Consider the following 14714-nt stretch of genomic DNA (forward strand, 5'->3'; position numbering starts at 1 on the left):
ATAATGTGTTAGCACAGTACCTGACATATAGCAGGTGCTTAATAAATGTTTGTTTCCTTGCCCCTCCCCTCTCATTGTAGCTATATGACTGATTCACCTCCTTTACCAGTCATCATGCCACTCCTTGCAAATAATTGGCCATTGCTAATATGCTACAGCATATTTATACCTATCACATGTCTCTCCTCCTATCATGTTTCTGTCCTTCTTTTGGATTCATTGAAGATCACTGTATTCCATGAATTACCATCTTTGCAGGATGTTTGGTGTTAAAATGACTGAATATATGGATCACCTTTATTAATGGACCATCCGTAGTGTAGTCTGGACAACAGGCATTTTTAAATTCTCTGTTGATTGTCTAGGTATTTTATTTTTGTCTTATAGGCTGGTCAACAATTCTTACAAGCACACATACAATTTTTTTTAGTCGAGAGAAACAAGCATCTCGGTTCTTAACTACGTTATCTTTTAAGGGGACAGCAGCTGTGATATCAATACCTAGATATGGAAAAAAATATTCTCCCTTTTATGCACAACCAACTTGAAACATTTAAATAGATAAGCTCATACTTCATATTTAAATATATTTACATTACTATGTATAAGTTTGTTGCTATTACAGCTTTCATTATATGACATTCAATTCAATCCACATTGATCAAGTTCAAGGCATAAGGCCTGGACTCATACAAAGAGAGAGAGGCATGATGCAGACCTTTTTCTTAAGGAACCACTTGTGACATAATGACAGGTAGAGAAGGATTGGTCAGGTGATGTACTATCAAAAAGATGAAGAAGGTAGAGATCACTTTAGATTGGTGAATATTCAGGGAAGATTTCACACGGTTGGAATCAGAGTTGGATCCTGAAGGATGGAGGTGGTGGTGGTGAGAGTTCATTCTAGGCATGAGGATCAGCTTGAGTAAAGAGACAGGAGTGGTGGAAAGATCAGAACTGAGTAGTCCAGGCTGGCTGAACTAGAGAGCATGTACAAGAAAGAAAGAGTAAGATAAGACTAGTAAGATGTTCTTACAGTAATCCAAGTGAGAAAAGATGAGTGTTCAGACAAGGCTGGTTGCAGTGGAAGTTGGCTGGGGCCAAATGCAAGAGATACTAGTCCCAAACAACAGGACTTTGGCAACTGATTGGATACTGCGGAAGAAGGTCAAAGATGACTGCCAGGTAAGAGTCACAGTTTATTGGTAGGACGATGGTCATAGTAGGTTCTATATAAATGTTTGCTTCCTTTCCTTTCACTTCCCTACAGAAACAGAAATTAATCAACAATCATTTACACGTTAAGTATACGCTGTTTTATTTTATTTTTTTTTAGTCAGTCTTTTTGGAGGATGTAACTATGTGTTCACAGAGCTGTGAGGACTGATCCATGGCCATCTGGAGAATAACTAAGCCAAGAACATTGTGTTTTATCTTTACAATAAAAGGCAGACTTCTCATTCAAAGGCAAATTTTTCTTTTCAAAAGGTTGCATTGAATATTAACTTAAAAATAATTCCAGTTGGTTAAATTTGTGTGCTGAAAGTTGTCCCATAAAAGAACATTATCTGGGTCTTATAACATTTTCATTTGGTGGAGAATTAGATACATTTGCATTTCCTTTCAGCATTTTGTTCTGACAGACAAATAAGTCAACAGACATTTTGGACTCAGTATTTCTCCTTACCTAATCTGTTCCTCCTGCCTTTTTTTTTCCTGTTAAAGATGGCTTTATTGCCTTTTGTGTGTGTGTGCTTCATCACAATAATCTTCTAAAGCTTCGTTTCAGGCCCAGAGTACTAAGAAAGTGTACTGTCTAGCTTACTGCTTATTGCTGTAGCAATCGCCAACTCCCCCTTCTTCTTAACCCTAAACTCACCCAGCTGTCAGGCCCAGGCTTTCAACACTGTTCACCCACTCACATTGTGCTAGATTTTATTTGTGGTTCTGCTGCTGCAGCTTTCTCTCCACCCACTCTCATGCTGCTTACAGTTTGGATAGTTCTTACTCTGCAGCTTCCCAATTAGGATAGCTCTGGGGAGCACATCATGACCACTGGCATGGATGAATGCAACCGGTGGAGGGATCAGGCTCACCACTGCTATCTCTGGTTAATCATGATCATAATCCCTAGCATTTACATATGGGCAGCTAGGTGGCACAGTAAATAGAGTGCTGGGTCTTGAGTCAGAAAGACTTATCTTCCTGAGTTAAAATCTGGCCTTGAACACTTAATAGATGAGTGAACCTGAGCAAATCACTTCAACCCTTTTTGCCTCAGTTTTCTCATCTATAAAAAGAGATGGAGAAGGAAATGGCAAACCACTCCAGTTTCTTTGCCAAGAAAACCCCAAAAGGATTCACAGGGTGGAACATGACTAAAAATGACTGAACGACAAAATCATTTATACAAGTATGATAAGGTCTGCAGAGCTCTTTACAAATTATTTCATTTTATTGTCACAACAATGCTGAGAAGTAGGTACATATCATCAATTCCCCTATGTTGTAGGTAAAGGAAACTGAGCCAGAAAGAGTTTAAATGAATGGCCTAGGGTCGCCCAATTAATAAGCATCTAAGGCATAATTTGAACTCAGGTTTTCTTGATTCCAGGTTCAGAGTTGTATTCACTGTTCTAATTAGGTATTTTATTGCTAATTATACCTATTCTGAAATGCTGGGGCAAAATTTGGGAGGAGGGGTGCTACTGAAGTAATCCTGTCCCCTGCTCCCCTAGGTAATTATAAAGCATATAATTAAAATATATATAAAATTAAATTATATATTACATATTTATAAAATAAGTTAAAATATATAAATCTGGATTTAAGACTAGTCTCTGACACATTGTTCAAGTGACCCTGGACAAGACACTGAAATCTCTCAATGCCCACAGGCAATTTTCTAAGAATAAATTACAAAACAGTCGCTGATCCACCTTGGTAGGGGTTTTTTCATCAGGTGTTTCTTTTTTTTTCTTCTGATATGCCATTAGATTTAAATATTTTTTATATTCCATCTTAGCAATCATTTTTTTAATGAATTTATTTAACTTTTAACATTCATTTTCACAAAATTTTGGGTTCCAAATTTTCTCCCCATTTGTCCCCTCCCCCCACCCCAAAACACTGAGCATTCTAATTGCCCCTATCACCAATCTGCCCTCTCTTCCCTTGTCCCTATCTTCTCTTTTGTCCTGTAGGGCCAGATAACTTTCTATACCCCATTACCTGTATTTCTTATTTCCTAGTAGTAAGAACAGTACTCGACAATTGTTCCTAAAACTTTGAGTTCCAACTTCTTTACCTCCCTCCCTCCCCACCCATTCCCTTTGGAAGGCAAGCAATTCAATATAGGCCAAATCTGTGTAGTTTTGCAAATGACTTCCATAATAGTTGTGTTGTATAAGACTAACTATATTTCCCTCCATCCTATCCTGCCCCCCATTGCTTCTATTCTCTCTTTGGATCCTGTCCCTCCCCAAGAGTGTTGACTTCAAATTGCTCCCTCCTCCCTTTGCCCTCCCTTCCATCATCCCCCCCACCCTGCTTATCCCCTTCTCCCCTACTTTCCTGTATTGTAAGACAGCTTTTCATACCAAAATGAATGTGCATTTTATTCCTTCCTTTAGTCAAATGTGATGAGAGTAAGCTTCATGGTTTTCTCTCACCTCCCCTCTTTTTCCCTCCACTAAAAAGTCTTTTGCTTGCCTCTTTTATGAGAGATAATTTGCCCCATTCCATTTCTCCCTTTCTCCTCCCAATATATTTCTCTCTCACCACTTAATTTCATTTTTTAAAGATATGATGCCATCTTATTCAATTCAGTGTGTGTGTGTGTGTGTGTGTGTGTGTGTGTGTGTGTGTGTGTGTGTGTGTGTGTAATCCCACCCAGTACCCAGATACTGAAAAGTTTCAAGAGTTACAAATATTGTCTTTCCATGTAGGAATGTAAACAGTTCAACTTTAGTAAGTCCCTTATAACTTCTCTCTGCTGTTTACCTTTTCATGCTTCTACTCATTATTGTGTTTGAAAGTCAAATTTTATTTTCAGCTCTGGTCTTTTCATCAAGAATGCTTGAAAGTCCTCTTTTTCATTGAAAGACCATTTTTTTCCCCTGAAGTATTATACTCAGTTTTGCTGGGTAGGTGATTCTTGGTTTTAGTCCTAGTTCCTTTGACTTCTGGAATATCATATTCCACATCCTTCAATCCCTTATGTAGAAGCTGCTAGATCTTGTGTTATCCTGATTGTATTTCCACAATATTTGAATTATTTCTTTCTAGCTGCTTGCAATATTTTCTCCTTGACCTGGGAACTCTGGAATTTGGCCACAATGTTCCTAGGAGTTTCTCTTTTTGGATCTCTTTCAGGAGGTGATCGGTGGATTCCTTGAATACTTATTTTGCCCTCTGGTTCTAGAATCTCAGGGCAGTTTTCCTGGATAATTTCATGAAAGATGATGTCTAGGCTCTTTTTTTGATCATGGCTTTCAGGTAGTCCCATAATTTTTAAATTGTCTCTCCTGGATCTATTTTCCAGGTCAGTTGTTTTTCCAATGAGATATTTCACATTATCTTCCATTTTTCATTCTTTTGGTTTTGTTTTGTGATTTCTTGGTTTCTCATAAAGTCATTAGCCTCCATCTGTTCCATTCTAATTTTGAAAGAACTATTTTCTTCAGTGAGCTTTTGAACCTCCTTTTCCATTTGGCTAATTCTGCTTTTGAAAGCATTGTTCTCCTCATTGGCTTTTTGAACCTCTTTTGCCAATTGAATTAGCCTATTTTTCAAGGTGTTTTTTTCTTCAGCACTTTTTTGGGTCTCCTTTGGCAAGGTGTCGACCTGCTTTTCATGCTTTTCTTGCACCTCTCTCATTTCTCTTCCCAGTTTTTCCTCCACCTCTCTAACTTGATTTTCAAAATCTTTTTTGAGCTCTTCCATGGCCTGAGCCCATTGAATATTTATTCTGGATGTTTGGGATACAGAAGCCTTGACTTCTGTGTCTTTCCCTGATGGTAAGTCTTGTTGTTCCTCATCAGAAAGGAAGGGAGGAGTTATCTGTTCACCAAGAAAGTTACCTTCTATGGTCTTATTTTTTTCCCCTTTTCTGGGCATTTTCCCAGCCAGTGACTTGACTTCTGAATATCCTCTTCACACCCACTTCGCCTCCAGATCTCCCCAGCCAGATCTGCCCAGCCAGTGCTTGGGGTCTAAGATTCAAATGCTGCTTCCCAGCCTCAGGGCTTTGGGCGGGGGCAGGGCTACTATTCAGTGTGAGATTATGTTCAGGTGCTCAGGTGAGGGCAGGGCCACCACACGGGGCTCAGTTCCCTCAGGGGGTTTATGCAGAGCCCTTCAACAATGGATCTGAGCTCCTGCCTGCTTTGGGAGCCTCTGTCTGCTGCTGCTGCCTCCTGAGGAGGCCTGACTTATGGGGACACCCCGTTCCCCTCTCAGCTCTCTCACTGACCTTTGTGCCTATGGGTGGAGGGACCTGCATGGCCACTGGAGATTCCGTCCCTGAAGCCAAGGCAGGGCTGGGCTCTGCTCTGGGTCTGGTGCGCGACTTTCGGGTCAGTTTTTCAGGTTTCTCTGGAACAGAAATCTTCTCCACTCCATTGTTCTGTGGCTTCTGCTGCTCCAGAATTTGTTGGGAGTTCTTCCTTACAGGTATTTTATGTGATGTGGGTTCGGAGCTAGCATATGTGAGTCTTTCTACTCCACCATCTTGGCTCCTCCCCCCAGGTGTTTCTTATGTCAATGAAATTAATAGGCCTGGAGTCCTGTCTTTCCTTTGTTCTCCAGAAAGCCCTCATCCCTTAAATTTATAAAGCTTCAGAGAAGCTAGATGATGCCAGGCAAGATCTAGGTTCATATTCTGTTGCTGACACTGGCTATATGAACCTAAGCAATTTATCTCTGTGAAATCCTGGGCTTCTTCATCTGTAAATTTCAAATAAAAATACCTGTCTCTACTTCACTGGGTTGTTAGGAGGCTCAAATGAGATAATTCATGTGAAAACAGGTTGCAAACCTTAAAGCCCCATATAAATGTCAGCTACTGCCATTATTCATATGGCAAAGGAAGAAACACAAAAACTAAGGAATTAGCTGATTCAACTAACTGCTGCAGTAGGATAGTTCTTTAAAAATACAAATATATACACATTATAATAACTTATGGTTACAGAGCATCGTTTCTAAACACCCTTTAATGATCTACTAATTGATTCCTCCTAACAAGAATATTTTTCAAACTGAAAAATGTCAGTCTCTATATCTGTAACAACCATCAGCACTATATAAATACTTGTTTGAACAAATGAAAGACAATGATAAAGACAAAATTTTTATTTTTTTTATAGCTTACTTTTCAATCATGCTTTAAGGTTTACAAAGCACCTAACTCACAATAACTCTGTGAGATAGAAAGTACAAGCATTATTATTTCTAATTTAAGATGACGACACTAAGATTAAGTAGGGTTCAGTGATTTGCTCAAGGTTATGCATAGCTAGGAAGCGGAAGGGCTGAAATTCGAGCCCAAATCAATAATTCTTGCAATTATTGTCTCTAAACACTGAGTCACAATAAGAGTTCACATGTATAAAGAGCTACATTGAGTAGGGAACATATGGTCCTCTAGGTCCTCAAGTGCAGCCCTCTGACTGAATCCAAACTTCACAGAACAAATCCCTTTAATAAAAGGATTTGTTCTGTAAAACTTGGACTCAGTCAAAAGGTCACATGTGACCTCAAGACTACAGGTTCCCCACTTGAGAGTTAAAACAAACCTAGGCAGCTAGATGTCTCAGTGGATAGAGTATGGGGCCTGGAGTCAGGAAGACCTGAGTTCAAATCTGGCCTTAGATACTTGTTAGCTGTGTGGCTTTGTGCAAGACAACAGGCAACAACTGTGTATAAATAAGTGGTGTGTACAGAATAAACTAGAGGCACTCTCAGAGGAAAGGCACTAAGATTAAGGAGGACTTGGAAAGGCTTCTTGTAGAAGGTGGGAACCAAGCTTTGGCTTGAAGGAAGTTGGGGAGGCAAGGAGACAAGATGAAAAGGGAGAGATTTCCAGGTATGGGGGAACAGATATAATAATTTCCTGGAGTCGGGAGGCATTACCAAGGAGGCCAGGATCATTGTATTGCAGAGCTCATGAAGAATACAATATAAGGAGATGGAGAAGTACAAAGGGGTCATTTTATGAAGGGCTTCAAGGTCAGAAGACTTTATATTTGATCTTGTATTTAATAAGCAACCATTAGAGCTTATAGAATGGGTTTGGGGGGAGAAGAGGACTTGGTCAGTCTTGAACTTTAAGGTGAATTTGATGGATGAGTAAAGTATGGACCGGAGAGGGGAAAGACTTGAGGCAGGGATACCAACCAGTGGGCTATTGCAATAGTCCAGGCATGAGATAATGAGGGCCTGAACCAGGATGATGGCAGCATCAGAGGAGAGAAGAGGGAACTTATAAGAAATGTTATGAAGATAGAAGTGACAGAACTTGGTAACTGATTGAATGCGGTGGGAGTGAGGAGTCCAGGGTTACACCTAGTTTGCTCTAAAACTGTTACATCATTGGACACTCACTATAGCTCTGTGAGGTAGGTAGTATTATTATTCCCTTCTTATAGATGAGGAAACTGAGGTCAAAAGGGATTAATTGATTTGCTAGTAGGTAACTAAAGTGAGATGTGCACAGACATACTACTGAGATATGATAAAAACAAAGGGAAAGAGGACTGTATGAAAGCAAACAGTATAAAGTTGGACTGATCATAATCTATAAATATAGGTTCAAAATCTGAAAAAGAGGAAAGTGAGGCCAGAGTAGTGGAACCAGAGTTTACAATGAAGATGAAGATTAGATTTGGGAAGTTAGAAGCACAAGAAGCAAAAGAAGATTAGGATGTTATCAGAGGAATTACAGAATTCTGGATTGTGGTGGCAGAACATATGCAAGTGATGATGAGGTTGAGGATATGACAATTCCTATGTGTGGGTGAGGTAGAACGAAGTTGGAAGTTCAGGAGATCAGGTATTTGAGTTGATATCACACTGAAGTATGTTATATGCTAAATTCCTCCAAAAGGGCAAGTGATGGATGGCAAAAGAATATGAACCAAATGTTGAATTCCTTGAAAAAGGAGAAATAATGAACTGCGGACTGGTAAATAAATGCCAGCAGGGTCTATAGAGGATCATACATATAGACTAAGTCAATCTCATAGGAAGAGAGTTTGCAGGATGATGGCAGCAGAGAGGGCATGTGAGCAACAAGGAATATGCCCTACTTCTCCTGTCTCATTGTTATTAGGAGGCCTGAAAGAGAGGGTGGCCACAAATAGAGTGTCTTTTAGGTGAAACCAGGTTTCCGTGATTGTAAGAAGATAGAGAATGTGAAAAGAAGATGTCTAATGCAAAGCAGAGTCTGCTAACAATAGAATGGTAGCATCTAGAGGATAGGCAGAGTTGGGTGGAGACATGGGATGGGTAGGGATAAGATACTTCTAACGTAAATGGGGATGAGACAACAAATTATGTTAGAACACATGGTAATGTGAAAGTTATATTCACATCCACTTCTTTATTTTATTACAAGGCTGGATTTCCTCAGCTTGATTAAACTGTAGCCTCCCACCTAGGAGAATTATCATTTTAGATGATGGCACAAAATAAGAGAAAGGAAAACTGAGATAACACCAAAGTACCAACTCTAGCAAAAAAAAAAAAAAAGTGATCTTTGATGTCCATATAAAATGGAGGGAAGGGGGAAGCAGAGCATGAGCTTCAAAGTGCTCAACCTGGAAACTTTTACCCAAATTTTTTATTATATCTAAGGGCAAGGGACTCTCTGTATTAAGCATATTATTGGACCCTGAGGCTCCTAAGATTTCCATTTTTCTGATGTTTTATTTCTATCAGTACCCCATAACAAGGAGTTTTGAAATTATACAATTAAAAATGTAGGATGACATAGGCAAAAGATTAAAATGTAAGAACATTACAAAAATAAAAATCAATAAATTTCACTTTCATCATAAAGTCACCAGATGGGGCTGCAAGCTACCAAGCATTTCCAAAAAAGAAACAGGTAAGAAAGAATTTTGATTCTGAGCTTCTCCAGGGGAAAAGTAGGTCAGGAAGCCCTTCATTTCTAATTTGAACTCTACTTGTTAACAGTGGGTTTAAATAGGAAAGCATATCAATTATTTATCTGTTTATATTAACTAATTAAAAAAACCAACAAAATGACAGAAATGGTTCTTGGATAATTAGCTCCCCCCCAAATCTTAATTTTAATATGATCCCATTCTATTTGTGCTCATAGAAAAGCATTTATTCCACTCATATTTCTGTGTTCAGTTGCTCTAATTTTAAGTTAATTTTTTATTAAGGAAAAATGTTATCACTGGAAAGCAATAGCTAATTCCAAGTATTCTGTGGAATAGTATTTCTCTAGTTAATGCAAAACTTTACAAAATCAGTCCCCTATTTAAGATGACTGCTTCTTTTGTTTAACAGAATACATATTTTTTGACTCAATGACTGCCTTTTAGTTTACCAACAATAATGGAAGTTCTCTAAAGAAAGACTAGATTTTTTTAAAAAAAGCTTTCTAGTTTTTTCAAGAAAAGACTTTAGATACTCAACTGATGAGAAATAAACCTTATGATTTAAAAAAAATCCTTTAAGTTGGTTTTAGTATTTTTTTCAATCACTCATTCAAGTACTTAGCAAATACTTGTTACTTGTCAAGCATTAGGGCTAAACGCTGAGAGTACAAAGATAAAACATTCCCTTCCCTTAAGGCACTTACACACAGGGAGAGAAGAAGGGGCATGGAGACAGAAATGAACTGATACAGGAATATGCAAAACAGACACAAGTCAGTTGTCAACAAGTTCTTAGTAAGCCCTTACTATGAAATGAGCCAGGCACAATGTTAATACTGGGTACAAAGTAGCCTTGGGGGCAGGGGAGAGAATGCACTATCACTTAGGATGACTAGGAAAGGGCTCAAGAAGAAAGATACAAGCTGAGTCTTGAAGGGATCTTCAGATTCCAGGAGTCAGAGCGGAGGAGGAAGAACATCCAAAGTATGAAGAGCAAACAATATAAAGGTATGAAGACTGGAGATGAATGTCATCATACATGAGGGGCCACACAAAGGTCAGTATGGCTGGACCATAGAGAACATGAAGGAAAATAAATAATAAAGCTAGAAGGGTAAAATGAAGCTAGGGTATGAAGTCATTCTCAAAAGTCAAACAATTCATGTTTGATCCAAGAATCGAAAGAGTAGCTGAAGTTTATTTTACTGTGGAGGAGGTGGGAGACATATGGCCAGACCTGTACTTTAGGAAAATCACTATCATGAGTAGACTGCAGAAGTGTCAAACTTTTGGTCCCAGTACAGCCCAAATCAGATTAAAATGTAATTGGGAAAAGGTTAACAAAATTAAAATGCAGTGTATCACAGATATTATTTTGTGGTTTTCTAAGCATTTCTATTTGAGCTTGGCACTAGTGAAGTAGAGAATAGACTGGAGTGTAAAGGGACCTGAAACGGGATAATTAGGAGGTTTAGACTCTAGGTGAGAGGTGATGGAGTCTGAACTAGGTCTAGCAGCTACATAGATGAAGAGGAGAAGATGTGCAGGAGTGATGTCGTGGAGACAGAAACAATAAGCCCTGGCAACTGCTGGATATATGATGTGAATGAGATTGAGGAGTGGAGGATATCAACAACATTGTGAACCTTGAAAATTCACATTGGCTCATCAGGCTCTGTGTTAGGGCTAGGGAGGACGACAGTGAGTTCTGTTTTGGACACGCTGTTTCAGAAGCCCCAGGGACACTTTATGAGGTGTAATCATAGTGTATCTTTTTAAACAGCAAGTCTTAAATCTACTTGGGTATTAGTTACTTAATCAATATAAGTGAGTGTTTCTCATCCTGTGGTAGTTTGTAAAGGAGTTCTGGGGGAAATGGAGAGATAGGCCTTACAGAGCTCCCAGCATAATAGCTATAATCACCCCGCCTTCATAGACACAAAGGTGAGAGTAATTTAATTGATTTCCCACCAATGTCTGTTGGGTTTTGCTTTAAAGTACCTAGATAAATACATAACATACAAAAGAAAACAATGTATTGCGCCTATACATGTTTATTTGATCTTAGAATTGGTCTATATGAAAACTCGTTAGGATTCAAATGGGTTAAAAGAAAAATTTGAAGAGTGGGGGGCTAAATGGCAGTTTTTCTGACTCATTTGACAACCCACTGAAGTTCTTCTGGTTTAGAATATGTAATTCTTTGGGAGAATCTCAAAAGCACTTGTTAATTTTATTTGGTTTTACTTAACCATGCCAAACTATTCTCAGTATCTGTTTTATTCCCCTTCTCCCATCCTAAAAAAAAAAAAACCAAACTCATAGAGAATTGTCTTCCAAAAAAAAACATTAAACCATGTTTTATCTTGAAATTAAGTGCACTGACAATCAAAGATACTTACTCAGACTACTTAGTTGTCTAATTATATTTGCCAAGGAGATATTGGTTACACATTCCAGTTCATTCTTAATGCCTCTGGGCAGTGCTGTATGGCACAGGTGCCTGGGATCAATATTTCTCTTCACTAATGGCATTCCGAGATGAATCTATGTGCCAATTCACCTGGGAAGAATGAAATACAGTTAAAGAAGATGATTCACATATTAAAACTCAAAGTTTCAATCACTTCTGAGTAATGTTGTCTTTCATATGCAAATGAACAATAATATTCTTTGCTTGGAAGAAATGCATGAATTTGGATGTTCATCTAACCAAAAAAATCAGATGAGATCTTCTATCTTGGATTCAAGTCATTTAAAATGAACACAACTTTTATTAAACAAGATACTGCACTAGGCATTGAGGATACAAAAATAAAAATGAAAGTCTTTCTTCAAGGAACTTATATATATATTCTGAGAAAACTTGGGAAGATTAAGGATTCTAAATGGCAAAAGTGAAGAGAAACTGTATTTCAGGAATGAGGACAGCTTGTGTGAAGGCAAAGAGATGGAGAGGGAATTCTGGAGTAAGGACCAACTGATTGATTACCTTAATTAGAATATAGAATGTGCAAAAGGAACTAATATGCAATCAGTTTGGAAGAGTAAGCTAGAGCCACATTGTGGAAATCTTCAAATGCAAAGCTAAGGAATCTATTTTATTCTAGAGACAGCAGGGAGCCCCTCAAGATTTTTTCAGCATGGCAGACACATAGATCTGTGCCTTACTTAGGAAGATTGTTTTGCATCAGTTCACACATGTCTTTCCACATGTCACTGAAATCATCTATTTGCTTTTTTATTCATTTTTTTATAGTATATTAGTATTTCATTCTATCCACAGACCACAATTGATTCAGTCATTCCTTTAGTGATGGGCATCTCCTAACTTTCCAGTTGTCTAAGATTTTTTTTTTTTTTTTTGCTACCACAGAAAAACCTGATAAATTTTTGTACACATAGGACCTTTTTCTCTTTCTCTGGTGTACAGGACTAGTAGTGACTGATGATGAAGTGTGTTATTCACTTTCAGACAGAGAGGTGATGGACCCAAGGTGCAGAAAGACATCTTTTTTTTTTCTCAATAGGGTAAGGGTGGGAAGAAAAAGAAATAGATTTTTTTTTTTAGTGGAGAGAAATTTTTAAAGGAATATTATTTTGGCATCTGTTTAGAGAATGGATTAAAGAAGAGAGAGAATGAAGCAGGATAAGTCTCAATAATTACTAAAAAGTTTCAACACAATACCTCTTATTACTTTCAATATTCTATGAATTACTGTTGTTAATTAACTCTGTTATCTTGAATAAGTCACCTAGCCATTACTTCATCTCAACCCATACTGGTTTCCTGATTGGGGGGGAGAAGCTAAATGAAGTGACTACCAAAGTCTCTTCCAGCTAGAAAATCCTAACACTTTAAGAGTGCATAGTAATTCATAATCTTTTCATTCTAGTCACTATCAGTGATTCCCTTTTAAACTAAATCATTTTCACTTATAGTACACAGAAGGAATGATCTCAGAAGTTGGTATGAGTTTCTTCCTAAAGGAAATGCTTCACAATCATCTAACAGAGAAATTCAAACAGGTATGCCAGAGGTATAAAATTTAAACTTCTACATAAAATATATTAACACATCAGTAGTATAATGAACAACTACTTTAAGAGTTTTATACATTTTTTAAAATTACATAAAAACTAACCTAATATTTCTGTAGTGGAGCAAAGAAATGCTCAAACTGGCCCCTAAATTTGCTAAATATTTTCCAACAAAGGTTCAATAAGAATAATTTGTGAATTACTAAATTTTTAGTGACACTAATTTAACGTCAAATTAGATGTTCTGAAGACAAGGTCAACATAGAGTTTGAGTTCTCTAATGCATTAACAGAAATTGCTATTTATTAATTTAACCCAAGCCTTCCTAATCCTCTTTCGAAGGAATTACAAATTTGTAATACTGAAGTAAAATCACCTTGTTTCTCTTGGATTCTAACAGATGTTCTAGGATAGATTTTTCTGCTATGGGTCTTGGACTGTCCTTCAAATGTTAGGGGTTTGAACCTGAGTTTTCTTGTAAAGCATGCCCAGGAAAAGAATAAGGAAAACAACAATCTTCTTTTCCAAATGAAAATAACATTTTGCAGCACTGTGATATTGCAAATATCTAATGAAATAATATTTGTAAAGTGTTTAACACATTGCCTGGCACACAGTAAGTGCTTAATAAATGCTTATTCTATTTCTCTTCCAGTTTGTAACTATATATGTCGGTAACATAAAACTTGAGACAAAATAGCCCAATGGTTGTCCATCTTTTTTCGCTCACAACATAGTGTTTTTTGGTCTGGGAAATCTAAGTACATTACTAGAAAATCAGAGAGGAGGTGCAATCCTAAGTGTGTTTCATACAATTTCCAGCATTCTTAAGGATACTCCAAGCTGTTTCTGAGAACCTCACTGAAGTAGGCACTTAATAAATATTTACTGAATGAACGGCAGAACTCTATTTATTTTGCTTCTGGGTTTTTGAAGAATGATCTTCAGACTGAGTTAGACATAGCAAAAATGGTAAGTAAGGAGATGAAAGCCAAGAAAAGCAAGGAGAAAGTAAAAACACCTTGCTGCTTCAAGAAACTCAAGTCAGGGCCCCATAAGAACTACCAAGGACTGGTAGATATGACTGCTGAGTCATGTCATAATCTTTTCAAGATTGAGGGAAACAGACACGGAACTGGAGGCTAACTATGAAGAGAGAAGAGCCTGGAGTGCGTAAATGATTGGCTGGTGAGCTGGCTTTGTTCCTGAAAAAATTCTAAAATATATCTTGAAAGGAATCACCTGGGAACATTTAGAAAAGAAAAGCAGGGATTATTGGTTTTAAGAACTATCTTCTTTTGTGACAAAGTTAATAGACTGGTTGGATGGGGAAATGTTTCAGCAAGGGGTGTGTTAATGTTCTTCATGTTCTCTTTATAGGCAAGATAAAGAGGAGTTGGGTAGAGAATACAGGTAGGGCGGATTTATATAATTGACTGAATGATGGGACCTACAGAGTGGACATCATCACTGGGTTAAAGCTTACTTGAAGAGAGATTTCTAATGGAGCAGTGGGTCTCATAAATTTGTCCTTCATCCTAA

General features: G+C 37.8%; 1 protein-coding gene across 3 annotated transcripts in view; it reads right to left on the reverse strand.

Moving 5' to 3' along the window:
- WASF1 (WASP family member 1) overlaps positions 1–14714 on the reverse strand; it is a 143440-nt gene that overhangs the window by 29265 nt on the left and 99461 nt on the right. For all 3 annotated transcript variants that reach the window (XM_072643042.1, XM_072643043.1, XM_072643041.1), the window contains exon 4: positions 11534–11694. In XM_072643042.1, the coding sequence (XP_072499143.1) occupies positions 11534–11666 (133 nt within the window). In that variant the 5' untranslated portion in view covers positions 11667–11694. The remainder of the gene's footprint in view (positions 1–11533; positions 11695–14714) is intronic.

The sequence above is a fragment of the Notamacropus eugenii genome, chromosome 2 (genome assembly GCF_028372415.1).
Source record: "Notamacropus eugenii isolate mMacEug1 chromosome 2, mMacEug1.pri_v2, whole genome shotgun sequence".
In the NCBI taxonomy this organism is placed as follows: Eukaryota; Metazoa; Chordata; class Mammalia; order Diprotodontia; family Macropodidae; genus Notamacropus; species Notamacropus eugenii.